This window comes from Apaloderma vittatum, unplaced genomic scaffold (assembly GCF_000703405.1).
Source record: "Apaloderma vittatum isolate BGI_N311 unplaced genomic scaffold, ASM70340v1 scaffold4213, whole genome shotgun sequence".
NCBI classification, from domain to species: Eukaryota; Metazoa; Chordata; class Aves; order Trogoniformes; family Trogonidae; genus Apaloderma; species Apaloderma vittatum.
In genome coordinates this window covers 2,537-26,609 of record NW_009708465.1, presented here as the reverse complement: position 1 = coordinate 26,609, position 24,073 = coordinate 2,537, and the positions used below count along the sequence as shown (strand labels likewise).

General features: G+C 41.0%; 1 protein-coding gene across 1 annotated transcript in view; it reads left to right on the top strand.

Moving 5' to 3' along the window:
- LOC104271776 (cytoplasmic FMR1-interacting protein 1) overlaps positions 1–21,707 on the top strand; it is a gene marked incomplete at its 3' end in the record, with an annotated part of 43,873 nt that extends 22,166 nt beyond the window's left edge. The window contains exons 21-24 of the mRNA XM_009866559.1: positions 509–708; positions 7,480–7,567; positions 19,988–20,131; positions 21,617–21,707. Of these exons, the coding sequence (XP_009864861.1) occupies positions 509–708; positions 7,480–7,567; positions 19,988–20,131; positions 21,617–21,707 (523 nt within the window). The remainder of the gene's footprint in view (positions 1–508; positions 709–7,479; positions 7,568–19,987; positions 20,132–21,616) is intronic.
- Between the last annotated feature and the right edge of the window lie 2,366 nt (positions 21,708–24,073).

Here is a 24,073-nt window from a genome sequence, read left to right as displayed (position 1 = left end):
ACTAGAGTAAGCCATGAGCAGAATTTAAGATAAATCTGATGTTACCCTGCCAGTACTACTGTAATAGTTTGCCAGTTTCCCTACTGAGCAGGAGCTATTTTATGATAGCTTGTAAAGTAGGAAATGGAAGAGATGCTTCTTGGCCTATGTCTGTCCCCATTTAAATGATGGTGGAGTTTTAACTTTTTCTTATCTAGATTGGGGAAGACCTTTAAGATCATCAATTCTAACCATTAACCAGTCACTGACAAGTCCTTGGCTAAACCATATATCCCTTTGAGAACTATCTGCAGCATGGACCAGTTTTAATGAGCACCCTTAAAGGGTTTTGATGGGATAGGGTTACAAAAGATCCCCAAGAACACTGATTCTTTCCAGCTCTTATCAGTAAAGTAAGGGACTGTTCATTTTGACTTCTGTCTAGTCTTCTATTCAGTCAAGGCTATTTATGTATTGAGTTTCTTCACTTTATTAAATGCACTGCTCACTTCCCTCTTGTTTTTCTTAGGAGCTGGATGGCTTGATAGAGATAAACAAAATGACTCATAAGCTGCTGAGTAGATACATGACCTTGGACAGCTTTGACGCCATGTTCAGAGAAGCCAATCACAACGTGTCAGCCCCTTACGGAAGAATCACTCTTCATGTCTTTTGGGAACTGAATTACGATTTCCTTCCAAACTACTGCTACAATGGATCCACTAACAGGTTAGCGTGGCAGCCTTTTGTTTGCAGCAGTTCTTCTACCACCTTTCTGCAACTTTTTTCTGAGCGAATGCTGCTGACAAGTCTTGTCTCCACTCATTTAGTGTGTTTTCCATTTCTAATGCCTTACTTGAAATGAGGCAGCATGAGTCATTTTACCAAGTACTGTCAAACGTATGAAAGCCTGTTATTTCTCCACAATAGAAGTCAAATGTAACTGCAGCATCCAAATTCTGACATTTTAATGACTGAGCTACGATATGCTGAAAAATACAGTGTGTCCAAAAATACCGCAAAGTGCGAATCAGAAAGATATTTTGGTAAACAGGATCCTCAGCTGTGAGATGATGGAATTAAAATTATATTCCTGATTCTGTGTTAATGTGAAGAAAAGGATAGTTTACTGGAGGAGAGTTCAGTGCTTGCTGCAACTACGATTGCAACCTTTAGGGAGAGTGAGTAATGGAAATGGAAAGAGGAAGGTAGGACCTAAATGTTGAATGAGTGGAAGGTGCAGTATTTGGGACTCTGCATTTCTGGGCTTCCTGATTGTGTGCTGTTTTTAGGATTTGTGTTGCTTTTAGCCTTTTCTCAGGTTTTGGTTAAAGCACTGTGAAGTGACAGTAAAGCGATATCGAATATTGAGCTTCAGGATGAGGAAGAAGCCTGTTCTCATCTTTCACTATCTCCTTGGAAAGCTTTCCCTGTCTGACATGTTCCGTGATGGTTGTGTTGCAATCCAAGATTCTGTCTAGGGGGGAAAAAAAAAGAGAGTGCTTTTTGTGGTTAAGTTTTAGCCAAGAAACTTCTGTTATATAAATCTATTTGCATGGGAGAATTGAATGTGTTTCCGAGGAAGCTACTGTGCAGCTGATGTACCTGGAGATCAGCATTGGAATATTGAGTACAGTGTATTAAGAATCCTATAATCATTTTAATAACAGTAAAATCTTGATGAAGTGCTGATCCTTCACCTGTCCAATAGCTCCTATGAGAATTCAGTCTATGTTCATCCTGGCTGTAAGGACTGCTCTGCTGCAGGTCACAGCGCTTGGGAAGCGATCGTGGAATGCCAAAGGATGCTGGCAGGATCCTGTAGGACCGTTGATTGTCTTTCTAAAAAGTGTACGCCTGTATCGAGTTAGGCTGGTCTTTAAGCTTGTCAAGTAATTAATTCAGGATAAGTAATTTAAGAGATGATAGAGGGAGCCAGGTCTGAGGTGGTATGTGTATCATGCCCAATTCCATTAGAGAATTGCTTTGGTTTCAGTCAAAAACAGAAATGTAGAGAGAATTAGCCTGTGAGCTGTACATGCTGTACTGTACCCATTGCTGTTTGCATTGGAAGAGGGGGCAGGGAGTTTCGAGCCCTTTTACAGCTCTTAAGCATGTTCATTATGCCCGTTGGTGCCTTGCTCTTAGCCTGGGCTCTAAATGGATGAGCTCTCTGTGCATGCAGCTGTACAGGTTGTTGTGTGCTAATACAGGAGTACACAGTGAGGAGCTCTGTGAGAGCTGCTGGTTTAATTCTTCACTCTTGATAGGTGATGCCTTCCATGAAAGGTACATGTAAACAAGGGAAGAAAAGTAACAACAAAAGACTGGAAGAGAGAGAAATAAGCCTGCTGAAAAGCAGAGAAGTTACTTGATGGTGAGGAATTGGAGGCAGAGTTCCCAGGAAAGGTGTGATACCTTTGGCTTGCCTTTTATTAATGTGCCCACAGCCTAGTTGTAAGGGTCCTTCTGTTAAAGTTGGCCAGATTAACTTGTATCCACTACCTTTTGAAACTGTTTTCCCAAGAACACTTCAATGTGATGATTTCAAACACCTGTAAAAGAGTTCAGCTGTTTAGTAACCCTGCAGGTTTGATTCAAAGGCTAAGGCTATTCATGCAGAAGTGTTGAAACACATTTCATGTTTAATTATTTGAGACTTAAGAATTTTTTCATATCTGATAATGTACTGAGATTAAACAGTGAGGCTGCTGTTAAAAGATTTAGCAATTTGATAATTGCAGTTGCCAGCATTCTGAAATTTATTAGTGTAGGACAGCTGCACGGCTCTGTGCAGACTTGGAGAAGGAATGGGGAGATGAGTGCAGGGACCTCTGCAGATTCACATTAGCAGTGAAATCTAAGAGTCTTTTTAATCCACCTGTTGTTGATCAGGAAAGAATAATGGATAATGGTGGGAGCGTTTGAACTGCAGGTGAGGTCAGAGCCCTCTCTAGTCAGTGTCCTGACACGAGCAGCAGCTGCTATGCAGAGGCTAAGCATGAAAACAAGGGAGGCTTGTGGTGATTTTTCTCCCAGGAAACATACCAGCCTCTAGCAACAATCAGATGTTTCTGTAAAACAAAAACAGTGAGATGTTAGTGTATTTCTGGCCCTTTACAGGTTTGGTTTTGTTTATTTGGTTGATTTAATTTGATTTGTGGCTTTTTTCCCCTCTCCTCTGCATCGTCCAGTTTTTCGTGTTTGGGTTTGTTTTTTTTTTTAAAGCTGTGTGAGGTTTTGGCATTCATGGACATGCTGTAGCGAGGAGTCTGCAGTGAAGCTGTGTCTGCATGAGCAAGTGTCTCTTAATTTGCTCTCAAGCTGTTGCCTGCCAGTTCTTATACTGACAGTGACCATGAACAACAATTTCCCACTTGTCTTTTCTGTGCTGTTTGGCATTTTTTTTTAAGAGCCCTCTTTCACATTGGCCCTCAGTTGCATCTTTTTCCAAGCCAAAGGTCTTTCCACATCAAGAATCTTAGAATCATAGAAAAAGAGAACAGTTTGGGTTAGAAGGAACTTTAAAGATCATCTAGTTCCAACCCCCCTGCCATGGGCAGGGGTACCTCTCCCCCAGCCCAGGTTGCTTAAAGCCCCATCCAGCCTGGCCTGGGAGGGGCTTCCACAGCTTTTCTGGGCAACCTGTTCCAGTATCTCACCACTCTCACAGTGAAGAACTTCTTCCTAATATCTAATCTAAATCTACTGTCTTTCGATTTGAAACTGTTACCCCTTGTCCTACCTCTGACAAACAGTCCCTCCTCATCTTTTCTGTGGGCCTCCTTCAGGTACTGGAAGGCTGCTGTAAGCTCTCCTCAGAGCCTTCTTTTCTCCAGACTGAACAGCCCCAACTCTCTCAGTCTGTCCTCACAGGGGAGGTGCTCCAGACCTCATTTTTGTGTCCTTCCTCTGGACCCTTTCCCAACAGGTCCATCTTTATCATGATTATGCCTGTGTCTGTCCTTTTTTTCATTCCCCTGTATCTTTATGGACTGGGGCTGTCCAAAAGATTCAAATAACACAAGGACAACATCCAGGTTTTCCTTTGTTCCTTTTCTACTATCTGCAGCGTGCCTTTTTCTGCCTTATTTTCTTTACTAATTTTAAGCTGGTCTTTTCTTTCCATGGTAGCTTGTTTTGTGTTTAGGGCTAACGAAGGAGCAAGTGTGAGACAGCCTAGACATTTATTTGGATTGAGTGTTTTCTGTGCTTTCTGGACACAAAAGATACAAGCTTCCCAAGACAGTAGTCAGACTTGTAGCTCCATCTCCTCTGAACACATTATCCAAATCTGTATTCTCTGCTAAAAGTTCTTGTGTATAGGACTCTTCCAAATGCAGTATGACATGTTTTCTTCTGAGGATATAGATTTGTCACAGAATGAACAAAAAGACCAGCTTTTCAATTACCAGTCGTCCTGCCTGCCTGCCTCTCCCCGTTCCTTTTGCAAGCTGTCTCTCTTGTACTCCTTTTGAGACTAGTTTTTGCAAGAGAACAGCTGTGTCTTCTTGTCTTGTCTATACTCAGATAGTCTGTTCAGAAAAATTTTCAGACACTGCTGGAGCAAATCTGAAAAGAAGCAGGGAAAACTACGCAGTTTCTGTTACAGGGAGCCAAATGGTGTAGGGATATAGCGTCATGCAAAGTAGGGGTGACTGTAGTCAACTACTTTCCCCCACCTAAAAAAAAAAAAAAAAGAAAAAAAAGTCTTTCTGTCAGAAGGAAAGGCAATAGCAATGGAGTGGCTGATATCTGTTCCTCTTTCATGCTCTGTTTTGTCTGCTATTCCATCACACTTCAGTTTGTAGCTTCCTGTTGTCTCTGTCGTGACATTCATGCTCAAGAAGGGTGAGTTAGCTCTGACATTCACTGAGAGGTGTAGGGCTGCCCTTACATCTGGGAGATGGGACAAACTGCTTTGAGAAGGCTGTAAGTTAGAAGTGTTCATGCCAATTAGACAGGGAAGTGCAGAGGGCCACCTTCTTTGTGAACAGGAGAGAGGACTGTGATATCTTCTTCTGAGATGAAGCTCAGAGAGTTTATGACTGAGATTGTCTGTCTGATCTGATGCCTGAAGTTGGCTCATTGACCAAAGTGGTCTCTTTCAGATTCCTGCTTATTTTCTGTAATAGATTATGGTAATTAGAATCATAGATTAATTTGGGTTAGTTTGTGAAGTACTCATTATGAACTCCTTCGTGGTAGGTGACACAGAAACACTCCTATAAAATGATTTGATCCCTAAAATAGTTCAGGGCTCATGTTGCCCTTTAGCAATCACTGTTGCAAAGCTTTGGTAAGCCAGCAGGCTTTTCATCTGCTTAATCTACTTTGACTGCTTACAACCTGCGTTGATTAAAATGGATAAATTGCTGCGACATCACCAACACTGATTAAAAATGGAAAGAACTGATTATCCTGGAGTATGACAAAACCTGCGTCCAGCAGCATCCAAGGGAAAGTAGAAACGTTTCTAGCTTTAGCATTGATATTCAAAAAACTTCAAAGACATGTTTCTGTTTCTTGGAGGGGCAGCAGGAGGAAGCCAACTGGCAGAATGTCACAAAGAAAACACACAAACGCATTGAAGAAGTTTGAAGAATAGTAGATGATGCTGAATTGTACATGTTTCTATATGGCCCTTAGTTTTGAGGGAAGAAATATCTAATATTTGTCTGAATGACATTGGAATTAGTCACATACCTCCTAGAATGACGCACTCTCTTTAACCTGTCGTACCCTCAATCTTAGCCATAGTCACTCCGTAAGATACTAAATGACCTCCTCCTACTTTATTTTCTTAGCCTCTTTCTTCCTCTCCCACTGTTGTTCACCCAAGGAAGTATAAAGTAGGTGCTTGCTTCGAATCTTGAAGAAAGCTTTAAGACTATTTTGATGCTACTCTAAAACATTAGAGGTGGCGAAACCCCCAAGAGCATAGAGGAGCACTGGGAAACATACAAGAGTTGGTTCATAATACCTTTGGTTCATAATAAATACCTTTTGGTTCATAATACCTTTTCAAAAAGCCTAAGAATTATAGTTACACCTTCCAAAGTCATGGTATGCACTCACATTTACATTCTGAAACACTCTTTTCTTTGTGAGAGTTTTAATTTAGTGATAACAAATCAGCTCTTGCCTAATACGTCTGCATGCTGAAACCTAGTCTTATCTCAAATGACGTTGTATCTCTTTTGGTTTCTTTCATTTTAGAGATTTTCTTAGGACTTGAAAATTTATGTCAGTTTAAAAAGGAATAGGATTTGGAGAGGAGGAAGGGGGAATAGAGTAATCTCTGGGACTGTCATATGTTGCAGATTACTTTGAATTCCATCAGTTGTTTACATCATCTCTGGTAAACTCATTAAAGAGGTATCTGTGCGGAGAACAGATTCACATAATCTCAAGAGAAAGTTTTCAGTTGTTTTGTGAGAGAGAAGGAGGAAACTTGTAAACTGAGGAAAGGTAAATGTTTTAAATTATGTAAAGAGAGAGTATCAAAAATAATACACACAAATGATTTTTTTCCTCAAAAGCCCTAAAGGCAAACATGTTCTGGACTTCAGCAAGTAGAAGCACTTTTGGAAAGGCAGGGATGAAATACATATGAACTGTAGGTGTACTTATTTCTGAGCAGGTTAAAAAAATACAGAAAACCTTGTCCCGAAGTTATAGATTTTAACAAGACTAATTCAGATTACTTGGAAATAAACCACAGTGGAAATAATTGTAAGCAACACAGTGCAATTTATACATGTTTGCCTGAAAATTTTTTTTATTGGTATGGCTGGTTTGGTTTTCAGCTTGAAAATGGATGTATTAAAAATAGAATTTCTATGTTATTTCCAGCGAAAATGATTACTAAATCTTTTTTTTCTGATTAAATTCAAACATATTTGAAACAAAACCAGATCAAGTTGTAGATGTGTCTCTTATGATAGTGTAAAGTACTGCAAATTTCCTTTCCTGAAACATTTTCCTAGATGCATGTATTTTGCTTAGCCATCATTTAGAATTACCTCATCTGACACAAACATTTGAGATACACTTCTTCAGTAGCTGTTTTTCCTCTTCCCCGTGTATATACAGCTTTGCACCATTTGCCAAGAAATATTTTTTATCAAGTTTAAAAATTAAGAGGCCATCCAACCTTTAAACACACACCAGTAGTTTTCCTCGGCTAAGTGGAACCAGAATTGTCGCAGATATTGATTTTAACTATTTTGTGCACAAAGTGGGAAATATTTTGGGACCCTGCTCACCAATAAGGTGAGGGTCCCAATAAGTGGTGGACAATTGTGTTGTGCTTTGTCCCCAGGCTTTTGAGCACTGCAGGTTATGGTCTTCCCCAGTTTCAACTTGGGCTGAAAGGCTGATGGTCTGACTTTTGATTTCATTTGTAGGCAAAAGCAGTATTATACATGGTAGGATGCATTAGGCACACACATACTAACCTAAATGTATCTAACAAATTCTTTTATTTTGCTTTTATAGATTTGTTCGGACCGTGCTACCGTTTTCTCAGGAGTTTCAGAGAGATAAGCAGCCTAATGCACAGCCGCAGTATCTCTATGGATCGAAGGTTGGATTTAATTCCCTTTATGTTTATGGTTTGCTCATGTTTAAAGGTATCTTTTTTAAAAGTATAGACATTATGGAATGTGAAAGTTATTAAAAATGGCTCATACATTTTGTGAGCATTTGAAATTCAACACGCTTTTTTTTTTTCAGACTTTGCTGTGAGGCTCACCATATGTTTCAGCCAAAGTGCAAGTGGTTAGTCTGATGGTTAGTCTTATCTGACATAGCTAAAAATAAGTCCTTCTCTCAGCCACCTTGCATCACACAGTTGCTTATGGTGGCAGAGCACTCAAAGAAAAGATTAATTAGTCATCTGGTGAAGTGAGAACAAGAGCCCATCTTCGGTGCAGCTGCTCCCTTGTTACAGTGATGGAAACTGTGATGGCAGGAGAAAAAGGGACAGATAGAAGAAACTGCTTTGGATGTTGTCTGGCTTTAAAAGGAATATCGATTCTGAACATCCCAAACTATTAGAAACCAAACTGCTTATATTATATTTAAAAAAATAGAAAAATGTAGCGTTTCCTTGACGCTTTCAGCCCAAGGACCTCAAAGTCTTCGTGATGAGCTTGGCTTTCTTGGCCATCTCATCTCTTGCATTCACATCATCTTTCTTGCTTTGCAGACTAGAAGCACCTCAAAGCTTTAGGCAGCATTTCAATAGAAGCGCAAATGATACACGGTCACGTACTCTGCACCTTTAAGGCAGTGCCCAGTACTGAGGTTGGAAGGGAGCTTGCATGGTGGTGACACGTTGAGAGAGAGCGAGCTCTCGGCACCAGAGCGTGGCTGCGGGCTTTCGTGGGCTTTTCACCCAAGTGAGGAAGGTTGCCCTGTATTCACAGGCCCCACACTGGAGGAATAGATAGTCTTAAGGACAGTTAAAGGCACAGCACATTAACATATATCTGCATTTTTAATATCCAGTCAGAAATATTGCCCTGCTTCCAATGGCAGTAAAAAGCCAGCAATGGTATCTTCAGCAAATCTTTTGAAAATGTTTAGCACTCTTGATTTTGCATTGTTTCGTGGAGTATCAGAGTGGCAAAATGAAAGTATGGAAAAGATCAGTAAAAATACAGTGGTCAAATTAGAGGATTGTAGACTAAAAAAAAAAAGTTTTAAAATTATGTCCTCAGTTATCCTTGTAATTTATACAAATACTCTGTAAGTGTAATATTCACGTCTGGCTACCTGTATTATCTAGCTCCTACTTATGTGTGAGCATAATTAAGGCTTGTCTTACTGTTATTTTCTGCACTTCATATCCCAGCTAAAAGGTGCAATCTCTCTAAAATGATTTGCCCAGCAAGCTAGTTTTTGAGAGGTGAAGATAAAACTCAAAAGTTAAAAATATCAGTCCTAATATATCTACTGCATTTGTAAAATTTGCATGCTTTTAGAGAGCTGGGAAAGATTTCACGTGTCTTCGAAGTGGAACGTAACAGCTGATTGTCTGGTGCTGTGGATGGTGGTTTATATAATTGTTCTCTGACAAGGAACAGTAAATTACAGAAAAGTAGGATTTTCTTACATTAGAGTTATTGTGTTCCTTACTATTTTAGGAATTCACCAGATGCAGTGTAAAGAGCAAAAACCCCACTGAATTTAATAGAGATTGCTAACGTAATTTATCTAAGTGATGATACAGTGGGGTGAGTGACAGAGGATTAACTGGGGAACCCTTTTTGTATCAGTCAGACTTCATTATTAAAATTAATTTAGTAATCTTTACTCTGAGAGCTGTACATTTTCAGAACTAGGATTTCTCTCTCTATAAGCAGGAGCATTCAAGAGGATTCTTTAGGTGCATTTCTGGAGCAGGTTTCGTAATGAGCTATGCCTTTATTAGCAAATATTTCTGACTCTCTGTAGTTTTAAGTTTTTACAGGAGTATATTTTTCCTGAATCTAATGTATTTTGGAATTGAGGATACCTGAATGGAATTGTAGGAGGACGTTTCTACCATATATAGCAAGTAACAGTAATTGTTGGTTGATAGAAACTACACGTTCTAGTATTTGATATAATTGTGTGATGTTAATTCTGCAAGCTGTGTAGCCAGGCTTGTTACAGAGCTGTCTTTGTCTGGGTCCTTTAATGGTTACATTGTCGAAACACTCCCTAACTGGCTAGTAGTGGAGTATGGAGTAGCTAAGTATTTTTTGTTTTATTGTCCCTTTCAAGTTCTTGAACTACTCAAGATAAGTAGCAAGCACGTCCTATTGGTCATATAGCCGAGGAGTATGACTTTTTATTTTCCTTACTGGACTGACTTGGTTTTGTTTGATTTTGAGTTTTTGGGGGGTTGGGGTTTTTGTTATTGTTCGGTTTTGGTTTTCCTTTTTTAGCAATTCATGGTGTTTATTTAGGTCAAGACAGGAGCATTAGGATTTCTTACATATGTACACTCATACATGCATGTATTGGACTAGTGGCTAAACACTTCCTGTGCAGAAGCTTTGCACGAGCAATGTACTTGCTTAGGAGTAATTAAAGAAATTTTGAGTTCTGATCTCAAAGTGTTCATCTATTCTGAGATATTTCTAAATGGATCAAAGCATTTGGTCTACATTAATGCGTACTGATGCTTAGCATAGATAGTGGTTTCCACATTCTCTGTTAATCTGAAGTTTTCTGAGGGGCATCTTCATGCAATCAGCAAAACAGAAACCCACAGACACACTTCTGGCTGAGGCGGGATGGAAATTGTCAGGAGGGAGAGTGCTGACCTGCAGAAGCTCGTTGGCCTTTTACGTGAGCTGGAGTATTTTAAAAACACATCGAGCAAGGTCATTGCAATCCCTTTACTCAGGTGAAGTGTGTGTAGGATTAAAGAAATGAATGTTAACAGATTGAAATTTGTCAGCATGGGCTGAATGCATTAAATACTTTGTAATGTGCATATAAGAAAGGCCTTTCTTGGGATTTGAAACTAACTTTGCACTTTAATGAAGTACCTGGTTTTATAGAGGTTGTGTAGAGAAGAATTTAATAAGCGCTGCCTTTCTGGCTTATACAACATTCTCCAAAGATTTTCATGTTTGGATGTCTGCATTTTGTAGATGCAAACCCATGTGTTTAGTGAAAAAAAGACCCCTTTGGAAAACAGTTCTCAATGTCAATATAATGGTTTTTAACTATTTGTGCTTGTGCACAAATTAACATCAGTTTGCACTGTGTTGTTGGTGCCCAGCAATAGAACAAGGAATAATGGGTTTAAGTTGAGAACATGGGAAGTTCCTCCTCAACATGATGAGAAACTTTTCACTGTGAGGGTGACAGAGCACTGACACAGGCTGCCCAGGGAGATTGTGGTGTCTCCTTCTCTGGAGACTTTCAAAACCCGCCTGGACGCCTTCCTGTGTGGCTGCCCTAGGGGATCCTGCTCTGGCAGGGGGACTGGACTAGATGATTGCTAGAAGTCCCTTTCAACCCCTGGCATTCTCTGAGTCTGTGTTGCATCTTTGTTATCAGTTTAGTAATCACTTAAAATGTTGGCCCATTATTAGATCACTGTTAAAGCTGGACAGTGAACTACCAAAACATCAACTTGCTAGAATGAACCTGAGTGAACAGAACTTTCTGAGCAAGAGGCAAAGAATTGTATCATGAGTTATTCAAAACTAGTGCAGAAGTCAGAAGACACCCCTCATGCATTGCTTATCTGCAGCGGGTGCAAGATGGTCCATCACTCCTGAGGAGATATAAGTCTTTACTTAGGCAGTGCACAGTAAACTCCTTTGTGGAATGTTTTTATATTTAATGAGGTAAATCCCATTCCTGGGAGCGCCTCCATGATGGCTCCTTGCATTCTCAGTCTGACGTACACTTATCTTTTTAGATGTATGTGTTTGTGTATAAATAACTAAATTAAGTAGGTGAATTGACTCAACTGCTTTAAGACTGAACTGCGCTGTGTTCTCAGTATGGTGTATACATATGTGTATAACATTTAAATGTGTGTAAATGTAAGTATTGGCTGCCTTAAAACCCACATAAAGGAACTGAGATGCAGAGAAGTAAACAGGTGTTCAAGGGTTTGAGATGTTGGCAGAGATGAGAATATATGTCTCTTGACTTTAACATTAAAATCATCTTTTCTCTCTTTGATGAAATTCTAGACAGAGAAATGTTGCTGTTGATTTGATTAGAAGATCATTTTAAAGCATTTTTTTCTGTTCCTGCTACCCAGCCACCGCTTTTTGGCAGTAAACCTGTAGTGTTGGCTTCATGCTCTGAGGAGGATTTTTCAGTGTCTATTTCATGAAACACCTTCATCTGAATCAGCAGTAAGCTGTTGTCATCTTTGCAGTTTGTTTAAGACTAATGTTTGTGTAAGACAAAGAAAAACGTGTGTCGGCTGAGGAAACTATGTGGGGAGTGGAGAACACATTACTGGTAACGCAATAAAGACACCATTTGAAGTGTTTTCTAAAAGTAATGGACACCCCATTCAGCACGTCTTTCTGTGTGTGATACCTATGCTAGTAGAAAAAAAAAGCAGAGATACATCAAACTTATGCCAGCTTCTGTCTTACTAGCACTGTAAGAGTTGACACCTTTCACAAATTGTGGGAAATGTTGTCAAAATATCACAGTAGAAAAGACCTGCTGCCTGCTGAGAAATATTTGGTGGGCGCTCTCCTGCCCAAAATCGTACACTGCCTCGGCTTCTGGGGCATGGTGGAACTTCCCAGCCAGCAGTTTTCCAGCCTTTACTGGTACCACTGAGCTGTGTCGAGAGCTGACTTTCTGCAGACGTTTGTATCGACAGCAGTTGGACGTTCCTGCAGTTACAGCATATCTTTGCTTTTCAGACATACCACATACTGTACAGCAATACTATGATTTATTATGTTTTTATGGAACACAAATGCGCTTAAAGAGATTTAAAACAGGGTGATTTATACATGTAAGCCAGATGAGGCTTGTGATCTCACAAAGGTGAACATATTTCTGTCCGAAGGGCCTTTCATGGTGCTTTGTTGTGAAGCTCAAGGCAGAGTGAGATGATGGGCAGATTTTCTTGTAACAAAAATCCGAAGTGTTTTGGCGTGGTTTTATGTCCTTACCCCTTCATTACACAAAACGTACTGTGTGGCTGGATGGAAATTTGCAGCTGGTGAATGAGTTTTATCATTAAAACTGAAAGGAAGAGAGTGAAGGAAGAGCCAGGAGTTGCTTCTCTGAACTCCCTTTCCTCTACAGGGAGTCACTTGCCCGTGGAGCAGAAGGTGGCTTGTGGTGGGTGCAGAAGAGTGCAAAATATGGTAACTCAGGATATTTCCTTAGTTTCATTAAGATTGTCCTTACAGAGTTGCTGTCTCACATGTATTTCAGGCTGAGGGGAGATTAAGGTGGATGAAAGGGTACCATTAAAATCCCGGTGAGTTTAGCTTACACACAGAGAGTGACCTCTTTCAGGTGGGAGCACTGGAGAGCACCGTGCTCGGCGAAGTGCACACATAGTCAGTATGTGCTGATTTCTAGGTTGTAGTTTGAGGAGCAGTTGGGATTGTGGGGGCAAAACACTGGCAAATGACTGCAGTCAGGGTGTATGCTCCAGTAGCCTGTAGTGTAGCAGTCTGGGTTGCCATCTGAAAACTTCCACTTGGTTTTAATTTATGCTAGCACAAAATAATAAAAAAAGGTCTCTTGGTCGCTTTTGATTCATTTTTATGTTAGAAAACTAAAGAAAAAGACTAAAGAAAAGCAACCCAAAAAAATCCCCTCAAAATGTAAACTGATTATTTGCTATGTGCTTCACTTTTAAATAATGGGGCGTGGCTGAACTGTGCCCTTCTTGGGAATCTGAACCGTTGCCTCCAAGTACCCCTGGCTGCGTACGGGCTGTTGAAAGGGAATGTGATGCCGGTGGTACAGCTGGGAGCGCTGCCGTGCGCCCTCAGAGCTCCCCGTTGTGAGCACCGATAGCACAGGTGGTGTTCAAAGCAGGTAGGTGGCAAAAGTCTCCTCCCTGACAAAAGATTTCTAATTTAGGCCAGAGCACTGTCCCACCATTGCCGCTCGTTCCCAGCTTTTGGAAGTCGGCGCAGCGGGCTCCCTGCACGCCGAGGGATTCTCTATGATTGTGGCCAGCTGGATGCCCCCTGGGTGCTTTTCCTCGGTGTCAGGCATCAGTTGGCTCTGCCCGCCCGGCTCCTCCGAGGCGTACGCCGCGCTTTTGGTCCACGCCTTCCCGCGGCCTTGTTTGGAGGTCCCGTTTTGCCCGCGCGGACGCTCGCGTCTCCTGCGGCACAGGAGGTGCAGGCAGCCGTAGAGGAGGATGGCGGCGATGATGAGGAGCAGGACGCTGCTGGTGAGCCAGATGCCCAGCGCCAGCTCTTTCTTGGTGTTGCTGGCAGATGCTGGGTCTCGTTCCAGTGTGTTAAAAACTCTGCACTGGTCGCGGGAGGGGTTCGCGGACTGGCAGGTCACGCACACGATGTACGTCGTTAGGGGAGTTAGGTTTTCGACGACGAAGGAGGAGCGGCTGGGGGGGACCCTCTCTTCCTTCTCAAAGCTCTTTCTGGAGGAACTGGACAGCATGCTGTTCCAGTTAGGGTGGTACATGATGCTGTAAAAGCTGTCGGCACAACTGGCCATTTTTGGCCAGATGACCATTGCCGTGTTTCCCGTGATGTTTTGGACGGTTATTCCCATTGGAATAACTGATTTTTTTTCTCTCCCAAGAGAATAACTGTTTTTTTTCTCTCCTGATGCTGATCTCGATGCGGAAAGGGAAGATGTTCGTTTCCCAGGGAGGCAACAGAGAAGCTGCAGCTCTGAGGAAGTTGCACAGATCTTAATCGCAGTGCTCTGCAATTTAGGAAATAAATTTATTAGGAAACTATGCTCTTAGCTTTGGTATTGCTGTGTAAAAGTAGGTGTTGGAAGTTCATAAAGTCTGAGGTATTTTGACCAATGTATTTCTGTCCCAAGTGAAAGGATAAACATGCGCTTACAGAAATTCAGCTAGAGCTGCTGCCTGTACAGTGACCAGTTGTGCCTTGTCTCCATGAGAGACGGTGTGTTTTGCAGAATTTGCAGTCAGGGAACCACTTTTTTCACAGGTGTTTTTCAGATGACTGAAAAGAAATACAGCAGTTGATTTTCTCTCCAGTCTGAGTATCTTGCATTTTATTCCGTTTACTTGGTGTGCTACTTAATCTCACGGCTTGCTTTTGTGAGCTATGAATTTTCTGAAGTGGCAGGAGTGGATATTGAGAAAGAAATTCCTCTACCATCCACAAATCTTCATTTTTGCCAGTTATAATTGACTGAAAGACAGAACAGGATGTGGGAACCTCACCAGATATTATTTTGTCTCCAGTATAAGTTTACAGTAGTTTCTTACTCGCTGATACTCTCCATCTTTTGCTGGTGAGTTGGCACATCTGTAGCCACTACCAGAGCAGTGACTGGGAAGATTCTACATTGGTGGCATCAGTATGGCAATATTTATTTATTAATAAGTCTTTATGCTAGTCAGCCTCTTGGTAAAGCTTTCTCAAGCTAAGTTTAGCTGGTGAAATAAAGCTTTCACTACAGTATATCTTTCAGATTTTTCTGTTCTAAGTGACTGTACATAATTCCACAAGCTGTGTGCTCTGAGCTTATACTTCTCCTAATAAAATTGTAAAAACCGCCAGTATTTTGAGATTCTTGATTTGCATTACCACTGTGAATAGTGAAAAGAAGACAGCTATTTTCTGCAATTTTCTAACCACTTGTATTAGAAAAAAAATATAATGACAACAGCCAGAGAGTATTTTCAGTTTTTTGGCAGGGGTTTTCTGCTTTTGCCATTGTGGGGGTAACTTGAAAAAGAGCCCACCCCAGCAATTTAAGTTTAATAATTCTCTTAGGTTTAATAGTTCAGTTTCTAGTGTCACTCCTGGAAGCTTCTTCCACTATGAAGGTTTCTTACTTTTTTTTTTGAAGGTAAGTGCCTATGACAGTAACACTGTATTTCATTATTTGTGATTCATTATAAAATTATTTTTTTATATTTTTAATGATCAGATTTAAACCATTAAGTCTCTTGGCTAAATAACTATTGACTACTGAAAATTCTCCTAACGAAGAAAGCATGTAAGATTTGCTCATAACATGTTCTGAAATTATTCTGTAATACTTTTATTGTATTTTATGCGAGATAGGAGATTATCAAAATAGATTTATTTAACGGGGTTTTAATAGCTATGTTACATTAATAGGAAGAATCCTGTGATTGTTTGTATATGAAAATTTTGATTGGGAAGCAGGAAAAAAAACCACATTTCATTCCAGTGTAAAACTTTAGATATGACTGACCTGGGTAGGTGCTGCCATTGTAACCGTGTAATAAGGACAGCTTTTCTGATACAGCAACAGCATAAAGGAACTGAGTTTGCTATCAAGTAAACTTCCTAGACAGGCATGTTTTGACATCTGCTCAACGTCTGCAGATATTAACATTGAGCATATTAGTAAGAGCAGAGCTTTTCCTTGCTCAGTTGTCTTTTCTGTAGCTGTTGGATTGCAATTACTTAAAATTATAATTTGTTTTTATAGAACACTTCTTAACACAGTCTAGAAACAATAGTTTCATCCTCAGAGCATTTTCTAAGTAGAATGTTTGGGATTTTAATTAGACAGCAATAATGCAGTTCTATTTTTGCAAAACATCAGTTATTAGAAGACACGTAATTTGTGACACGTAAATGTTTGGAAAACCCATTTGATGTTTTGTAAATTATAAAGCCAGTACTTACCGTCACTTCCTGATGGCAATTTCAGAACAGAATTCTCATCCCGTGATGCTGCTGTGAAAATGATACTTAAACACTTAAGTTTTCTGTATCCCTTTCCACGTGTGTTATTTCCTGCCTGATCTCTGCTTGCCAGTTTGCTTTTTCTTTCCCTCAGATTCCCTGGACTGAATTCTCATTGCTTGGTGCTTTCGGTTTTTTCCTCCGATGCTGCTGGTGGCATGGTTTCTTTGTCTCTTCCACTTAAATTCATGCAAGGGCACATCTTGTGTCTAAATATGCTGTTGCCTTCCTTTTCAAAGAACCCACAGGAGAAAAAAATAATATTTTTTCCCTCCCTCTCTTGCTTGCTTCCCCTTGAACAGTGGACTGCCTGAGCATTCCTGTTATATGCTCTTGTGTGTGCACCGGTGATGCTGTGAGTGATTAATGTTAGCACTTTGATGACATCAGCAACTAGCAACTCTCTCTTTAAAAAAAAAAAAAATTAAGTAGGGGAGGGAGCAAGCATAGCTTAAAAAAATAATGAACTATCTCTTTCCTTCCCTCCCTCTCCACTCCCCCCCCCTTTGTTAGTGGCTCCTTCCCTAAGCATTTTATGCTTTTGTGCATCATGAGGGGGAAGTGGCAGTCACGGTTCACAAAGCTCTGCTAATCCAGCATTTACAGGTGGACTGTTTTGGGTTCATCCCCATGAGGTTGCATTAAGGAAAGATGTGGGTTTTTTTTTTAGATTGGAAAGCTCTGCTAATCCAGCATTTACAGGTGGATTGTTTTGGGTACATCCCCATGAGGTTGCATTAAAGAAAGATGTGAGGTTTTTTTTAGATTGACTGGCTTCTTATTGCTGAATATTTAAACACTGAAATCATGTTTGTAGGGCTTGCTTTAGCATGAGAAATTTCTACTGTGTGGAGACGAGTTCCCTCCCCTTAACCTAATGGCAGTGAAATGCTTTCACCTCCTGAAGTAAAATTCTCCTTGTGCTGTAGCCAGGATAGATGGTTTGAACACATTTGTTGTGGAAACATGAAAAGCATTCTAGGGATGGTTGTATAAATGCTTATTGTATCAGGACATTGATGTGCACATATTTGCTTAAGGTTTTACCAGTTCTCTCCCCCACTGATGCCCCAGATCCCTCTTCTGTGTGTGGAGAGCTATAGGAATGCAAGCACATTGTACTAGAGGGATGCAGCTTCAGGCTGCCCACGTGGTGGGGTGTGTTTGGAGTTTGGCCCTTTAACCAGCTCTGATCTAAGCAGGAGGACCATGTCCTCTAATAATTAGCCAAGTGTCTATTCCAGTTTGCATTCCCAGAAAAGATGGCTGCGTATCTGGAAAGAGCCCTCCTCCGCAAAGTCAACACGAGCCTCACAGTCCTTAGAACTGAGCTTCCCAGACTGATGGATAACTGAGACCAGGGGACCTTCCAGAGCTGGGTGACCCGCAGCAGGTTGCTTGTGGACGTGTCCAGTTGGATCTTAAACATCTCAAGGACAGAGTCTCTACAGCCTTTCTGTAGTGACGTGTTTTCTGATGTATAAATGGGACTTCCTGTCTGTGCCCATTGCCCTTTGACCCGTCACTGGGCACCACTGAGCAGATCTGGCTCCCTCATTTTTACCCCACCCTCAGTTATTTACGCACATGGATGTGATCCCCTGGAGCCTTCTCTTTTCCAGGCTTGAACGGTCCCAGTTCTCTCAACCTTTCCTCATAGGAAAGATGCTCCAGTCCCTTCATCATCTCTGAGGCCCGCTGCTGGGCTCTCCTATAGGTGTATCCGTGTCTTTCCTGTACTGGGAGGCCCACCACTGAACCCAGTACTGCAGGTGTGTCTCTCCCATGCTGAGTAGAGGGGACAGATCGCCCCCTTCAACAGCGCTCTGCCTAATGCAGCCCTGCTGGCTGTTTGTCCACCTTTGCCGCAAGGATGTACTGCTGGCTAGTGGTCAGCTTCTTGTTCCCCAGGACCCTCAGGAAAAGAAAACAAAACAAAACAAAAAAAACAAAACCCAAAAAACTACCAACCCCTCCCTTCTGCATATCAGGCCATCTTGCTGCATGGTTCTGTCACACAGAAGTTCAGGCGTGCATGAAATATAACTAAACCTTTATATAAGTTTTAGTGCTTGCAATTGCTTGAATTCTCACATTGCAACAATAAACTGCTGGTTATAACTTTCTGTGAGTGTTGAAGCATGATAAAATTGATGTAATCTTCTATGTGTGAGTAATAATAATTACTTAATAACACTAACAAAGTTTCTCACTTAGGCCTGGAGTTGCCTGATTGAGAAAGTTTCTTTTGGGTCTCTGGTTCTTTCTTGTTATGACCTAGATGGTCTCTTCTGAGCCTTTCTTATATTTCTTTCATAGTGCAACAATTTTTGACCCAGAAGGGTTTGTGAAGTATGTCTAAGGCATCCACAAAAGGTGACTAAGAAGTGTTAACCTGTTGCCAAATTTGCATTCACTGTATATCAGTCTAGAATCCACTTCTGAAGTGTCTAAGACCACAGTTCTGAACATCTTGGGTGTTTTATGTAGAGATTCACATAATGTGAGTGTGGAAGGATGACAGAAGGATGGTCCTTCTGTCCCAATCTCTTTTCTTTTAAGAGTCTAAAAATCTCCAGGAGCTTGGTAGTTTCATGACTTTGAATTCCTAGTAGTTCCTCTGTGCAATGCACATATCACAGTATCTGGTGTTGCCTTGCGTGGATAATTGGGGCAGGATCTGAAGGGAAGGTCACTGTTTTTCCTGACTACTGGCAAAGGAAAATGTTCTGTTACAGCTGATGTGTGTGAAGCTGAAAGCCTCAGAGTGTCCTGTCTTTTGTGTGTGTATTAGAAAGAACGAAAACTGCAGAGAAGGAAAGGAAACAGAACAGAACCTTCTACAAGAAAGGCTGACAAGATTGCCTTTTAAAATTAAAAGTCGGGACATTAGGAGAACAACCCTCCTACAGGAATGGAGGATGTGAAGTTAGCTAACTCCTCTTTGATCCACGGCTTCAGCAAACGCTTCCTAAACCCGCGAACAGCATCGGGCTGTACAGTCGCCTCATTAATACGGCAAAGTGCCTGGTCCTGTTTATACAACTCTGGAAGGATTTCCATGAGGTTATGTCCTCGAGTTGGATTTGCTTTGATCATGTGTACAAATAAGGGATTTGAAAAGGAGAGATCCTGATTAATTAGCTGCAGAGAGCCGTAACTGCAGAAGGCTGGGATTTTTTTTGTAGTTGACTCCTCAGAGACTTAAACCGCCTCTTAGGAACTGAATATTGAAGTAACGGCTTTCGAGGTGTAAAATGGATGATAGAGGAATAGAAGCTGTGCTTTAAATTCAGAGATCTGAACATTGGCATTGACTATTCTTATCCTTTCACAAAAGAGAAAATGTCCATGGCTTTATAAAGGGAAAGTGGAAGATGCCTGGTGGGAAAAAAAAAGTGTATACAAGTTTTTCTTGCTAATACAGAGATTTTGTTTGGAGTTCCTGCCTTATAAAAGAGAAGCTTTGTATTTTAACTTCCTGGAGATAGTGAGATACGATGTTATTTTTAATATACCTTCAAATGCTGTTTAAATGGGATTAACTGTAAAGACATAGTTAGCTGAAATTGTCATTAATCATATCTATTCTCTTGTTTTAGGCATTGAATCTGGCATATTCCAGCATCTACAGCAACTACAGGAATTTTGTCGGTCCCCCTCACTTTAAAGTCATCTGTAGACTTCTCGGATATCAGGGTATTGCTGTGGTGATGGAGGAGTTGCTGAAAGTTGTCAAGAGTCTGGTATGCCAACTGTCTTTGATTTTCTGCTATTCCAAATGGTTTCTGATAGGAAATGTCACAAGAAAAACAAACTGCAAGTAAGATCTCAGATGCACTCTGTGTTTGAGAGTACTCAATGTCTTGTGAGACCAGTAGAAGGTGTGCTTGGTAGCCTGAACTGCATTTTGAAAAGCTTGGATTCTTCATAGGAGATTAATTTAATTTGTGGAGACTTGTGCTGTTAGATCTGAGGTAAAATCTGGGAAAGTATGAATTTTTGAAATTTGTTGATTTCAATGTAAAGATTTTATTGTAAATTCACTTCCTCGGTATTTTTTGAGAACATCTGGAGTGTGCTTTTTGCTGAACTTCAGGGCTTTCATTAATAACATTGTTGACAGATGACGCCTTAATAACAGGGAAGGTTTAATCTCTGCTTGATCTAGCAATGGATAGCATCAAACCTATTTAGAAGAGTGCTCAGGCCAGATGTTCAAGAATTTATCTATACAGCCTGGGTACCTTGTATTGGAAAGAGCCTTTCCTATAAACATGAGGAGCCTGGGGGACTCGCTGATCACTATATAATTACTACCTCTGTGTGTATACATTTATGATGCATTGCAGTTAAGTTTAAGCCAAAGAAATTGTCATTTGCTCCACGTCCGGGCTACCTGTAAGGAACACGCTGCCAAAATAAACCAACTATACTGAGGGATAGCTGTAGTATTTGTAGTATTGCTTTGGACACTTGACACTTTCAGCAAGTTGTTCACCGTAATTTCCACCATGTTCTAAGTAGGTTTTTGATGTTCTAGAAAGGCTGGAGCCTGCTTGAAGAGGTGATGTGCTCTAATTTTTTGGCAAAAAGGAAAACAGATATTATGTGGGCTTTTTTTCGTGATTGAGTGTTAGTTTGTTGATTTTGGGGAGGGGTTATTTATTTAGGTGGTCGATTGTCTCAATTCATGAAAGATAACACTGAACACTTGGATGTTTAAAAAGAAGGTTAAAAAGCCCAGGGAGACATATCCTGCTAATGCAGGATAGGGGTGTAGGTGTAGGGGGTTGGATTTGAGATACGTGTCTAGTGGGAAGAAGTCAGCCTCATGGTGGGCTGGGACTGTGTCTTGACTAATATGTCCAGAATAGCCCATCTGAGCCGTTACAGACAAGCCTAATGATAAGGATTCTTCTATTGTTACTTTTGAAAGCATTCAAGTGCAACTTTTAGCCAAAAATCTAAAGATTAGTTAGACAGTAGAGACAGTCTCAAAGAAAAAACACAATTTATATATTTTTTAACCTTCCTGGCCTTAGCTGTGGCTGATCATCTGAAGGGAAGTGCAGGTGCAATCATTTGAAAAAGCTAGTTTTCTGAAGATGATGACTGCCAGAATTGAATTCTAGCGCTTGTTAAGTTCCCGTGTGGTTTGAATGTGATTTGTTGTAAAGTTTCTCAGTTCAGTAACACCGACATGTTTACACACATCTGTTTTCTCTTAGTTACAAGGGACGATTCTTCAGTATGTCAAGACCCTAATGGAGGTGATGCCCAAGATCTGTAGGTTGCCGAGACATGAGTACGGTTCTCCAGGTTAGTTCGTGGTTGGTGTTGCCATAGCAGCCTCAGTAAGCTGCTACTAATCACGGTCTTCTGGCTCGTGTGTGCTTTCACCTGTCTTTTCTCCCCTCTCTTCTGGTAGTCAGTGCTTAGTCTGGTGAGATCTTTTGGTGTTTGTGTGCTGGTGGTTTTTGTTTTTTTCCTAACAATAATCATTGAATGCTAGGCTTTCTGAAAGTACTCAAAGTTTTAAGACTTCTGTGCTCGGGGCAAATAAATGGATGATAGTCTGTATAGAGACAGCCTTACCACATCATTGACAGCTGGGCTGTTGACAATAGTTTCTATTTCTAGTCTTTCTCATCGGGGTGTTGAGCTTTGCCCTTTGCAAGTTAGCCTCTCACAGGTGTCCTGTTGAAATATCTGGTTTAGATAACTCTTATTCTCTGGAAGAGCCTCTGTTAGCTCTTTTTTGCCCTTACCGAATGTGAGATAAAAGGAGTGATATTGCTGAGAGGCAAACTGGTCCCACCAGAATAGTTATGTCTGAGACTGGTGTGGAGCGCGTTCTTAGCTGCAGAAGAAGAAATGGCATTGAAAGCTGCTTGCCACTATGGAGAAATAATTGGCTAATTAGGATTTATCACATTGTTCACTGAAATCCTGAAACTGCTTCCCCCCGCTTCAAAATATTCCTCCTCCACAACTTCTAATTAACACAAATTAATCTTTCCATGTGCCACCCACCTCCTGAGTACATTTTTATTTTTCCAGAGTCACTTAAGTTTATTAAATGCCACTCCAGCTGGAGTGAGGTTGGGTTTTTTCTGCTTCCCACAGCTTGCTTGACGCTCATTACCAGTGTTAAACGAAATTGAGGACTTACTAAGTGTTTCCTTCCTGTTTTTCACCCTGGAGTGCAAAAATGGATGAGTCATGGTAGTTAGCAGTATAAAAATAATCTGCCCGAGGTTTTTAGCCAGTTGTTAAGGTCTGACCGCAAAAGCAGTAGGTATTCTCAAATATGGATTATGCATCACCAAGGTCTGTGGTGCTGTGGGTGACATTAGGAAACTCATAGTCTCTTGCCAGAAATCCTCACCTGTAAGGAGTAAATATTTGGCAGGAGATGCCCCAACACTTAAGCAGAAACTTTTTCCTGAGGTTAAAAGGCCAATCTATTCTATAGGAAAGGCAAAACTTGTGCAGTGGTAGCCTTCCCAGGATGGAATAAAACATTTTGAAATCCTTCATCACTTCCCTGTTTTGTGGAGATCACAAAGAGCTTTGACCTCATGTTTACTCTTGCAAAAGAGATCCCACATGTTTAGATGCCTAGTGTACCCAGAGATCAGAGTACCTCTTGGCATTCATGATGGAAGATCATAGCAACAAGAATTGGACTGGATCTCAAAACCTCACCTGATTCTCTGCTCCGTCATGGAGCTGTCTATCCCCAGAGCAGCTCTAACGGGCAAAGGCAAATGTTCTCTGCACTGGGGACGTGCTGTGGATTTTAGCCCTCGTCTGGCATCTTGAGAGGAACTGCCAGATTGTAGAAGGGTAGGCTCAAACCATGCTCGATTCGAATCACTGTCCCCTCCTTTCTGTGCCTAATTCCCCTCTGTAGCAGTCTTTGCCACACCTCATTTGCTCGTTTCGCCACAGAAATTGCAGTACTACGCACCGTTGTCTGACCTCCCCTCTGCCTCCAAAAGCTTCCTGCAGAAGTTAGTAGTTGTAGTAGTAAGTCTGAGTGCGATGGAGCGTGCCTGTATGCCACTTCTATCATTTTCAAATCATTTTATCACTTCTTCGTAATTGGCACTACCTACACAGACAGACCAAAACTGGGATTCCAATCTACAGATTAAATGTGTAGATTCTCATCTGTCTTGATGTAGTACGCGTTTTATCAGTTCAGAGTGGATTTCCTGAGTCCATTCTCCATATGCAAAGCAATTTACGTATGCCTGGTAAGTAAGCCTATAGCTATTTCATATGCTCTGGCCGTTTCATTTGGAGAGCTTTTTTTGGACTCTGTGATTGCAGTTCCTTGAGCCTACATAATCAGTCCTCGAGACTCGTGGATTTCTAAGCGGTGATTTATTCCTGCTAAACGGAGCAGGGTACAGCCAGTGGCATCAGAGTTGCTCAGGACTCCAGTTTGCCAATGGGTTTGTTTCCATAGGAACAGTCTAAAGCAGTGGGGAATTTGCTCATGTTGTAGTCATAAAAATATTTGTCTAAAAATACATTAAGCATAAGGATTTTTAAAGGGACCTTTTAAAGTCACTAAAGCTCTTAAAGGAATATTTGCCTGTAAGAAATTAATCTTGAACTTTCATCTTGGAGGTGACATTTTCTTCTGCTGTTTTTTGAGTATCTGAATAGGGCAT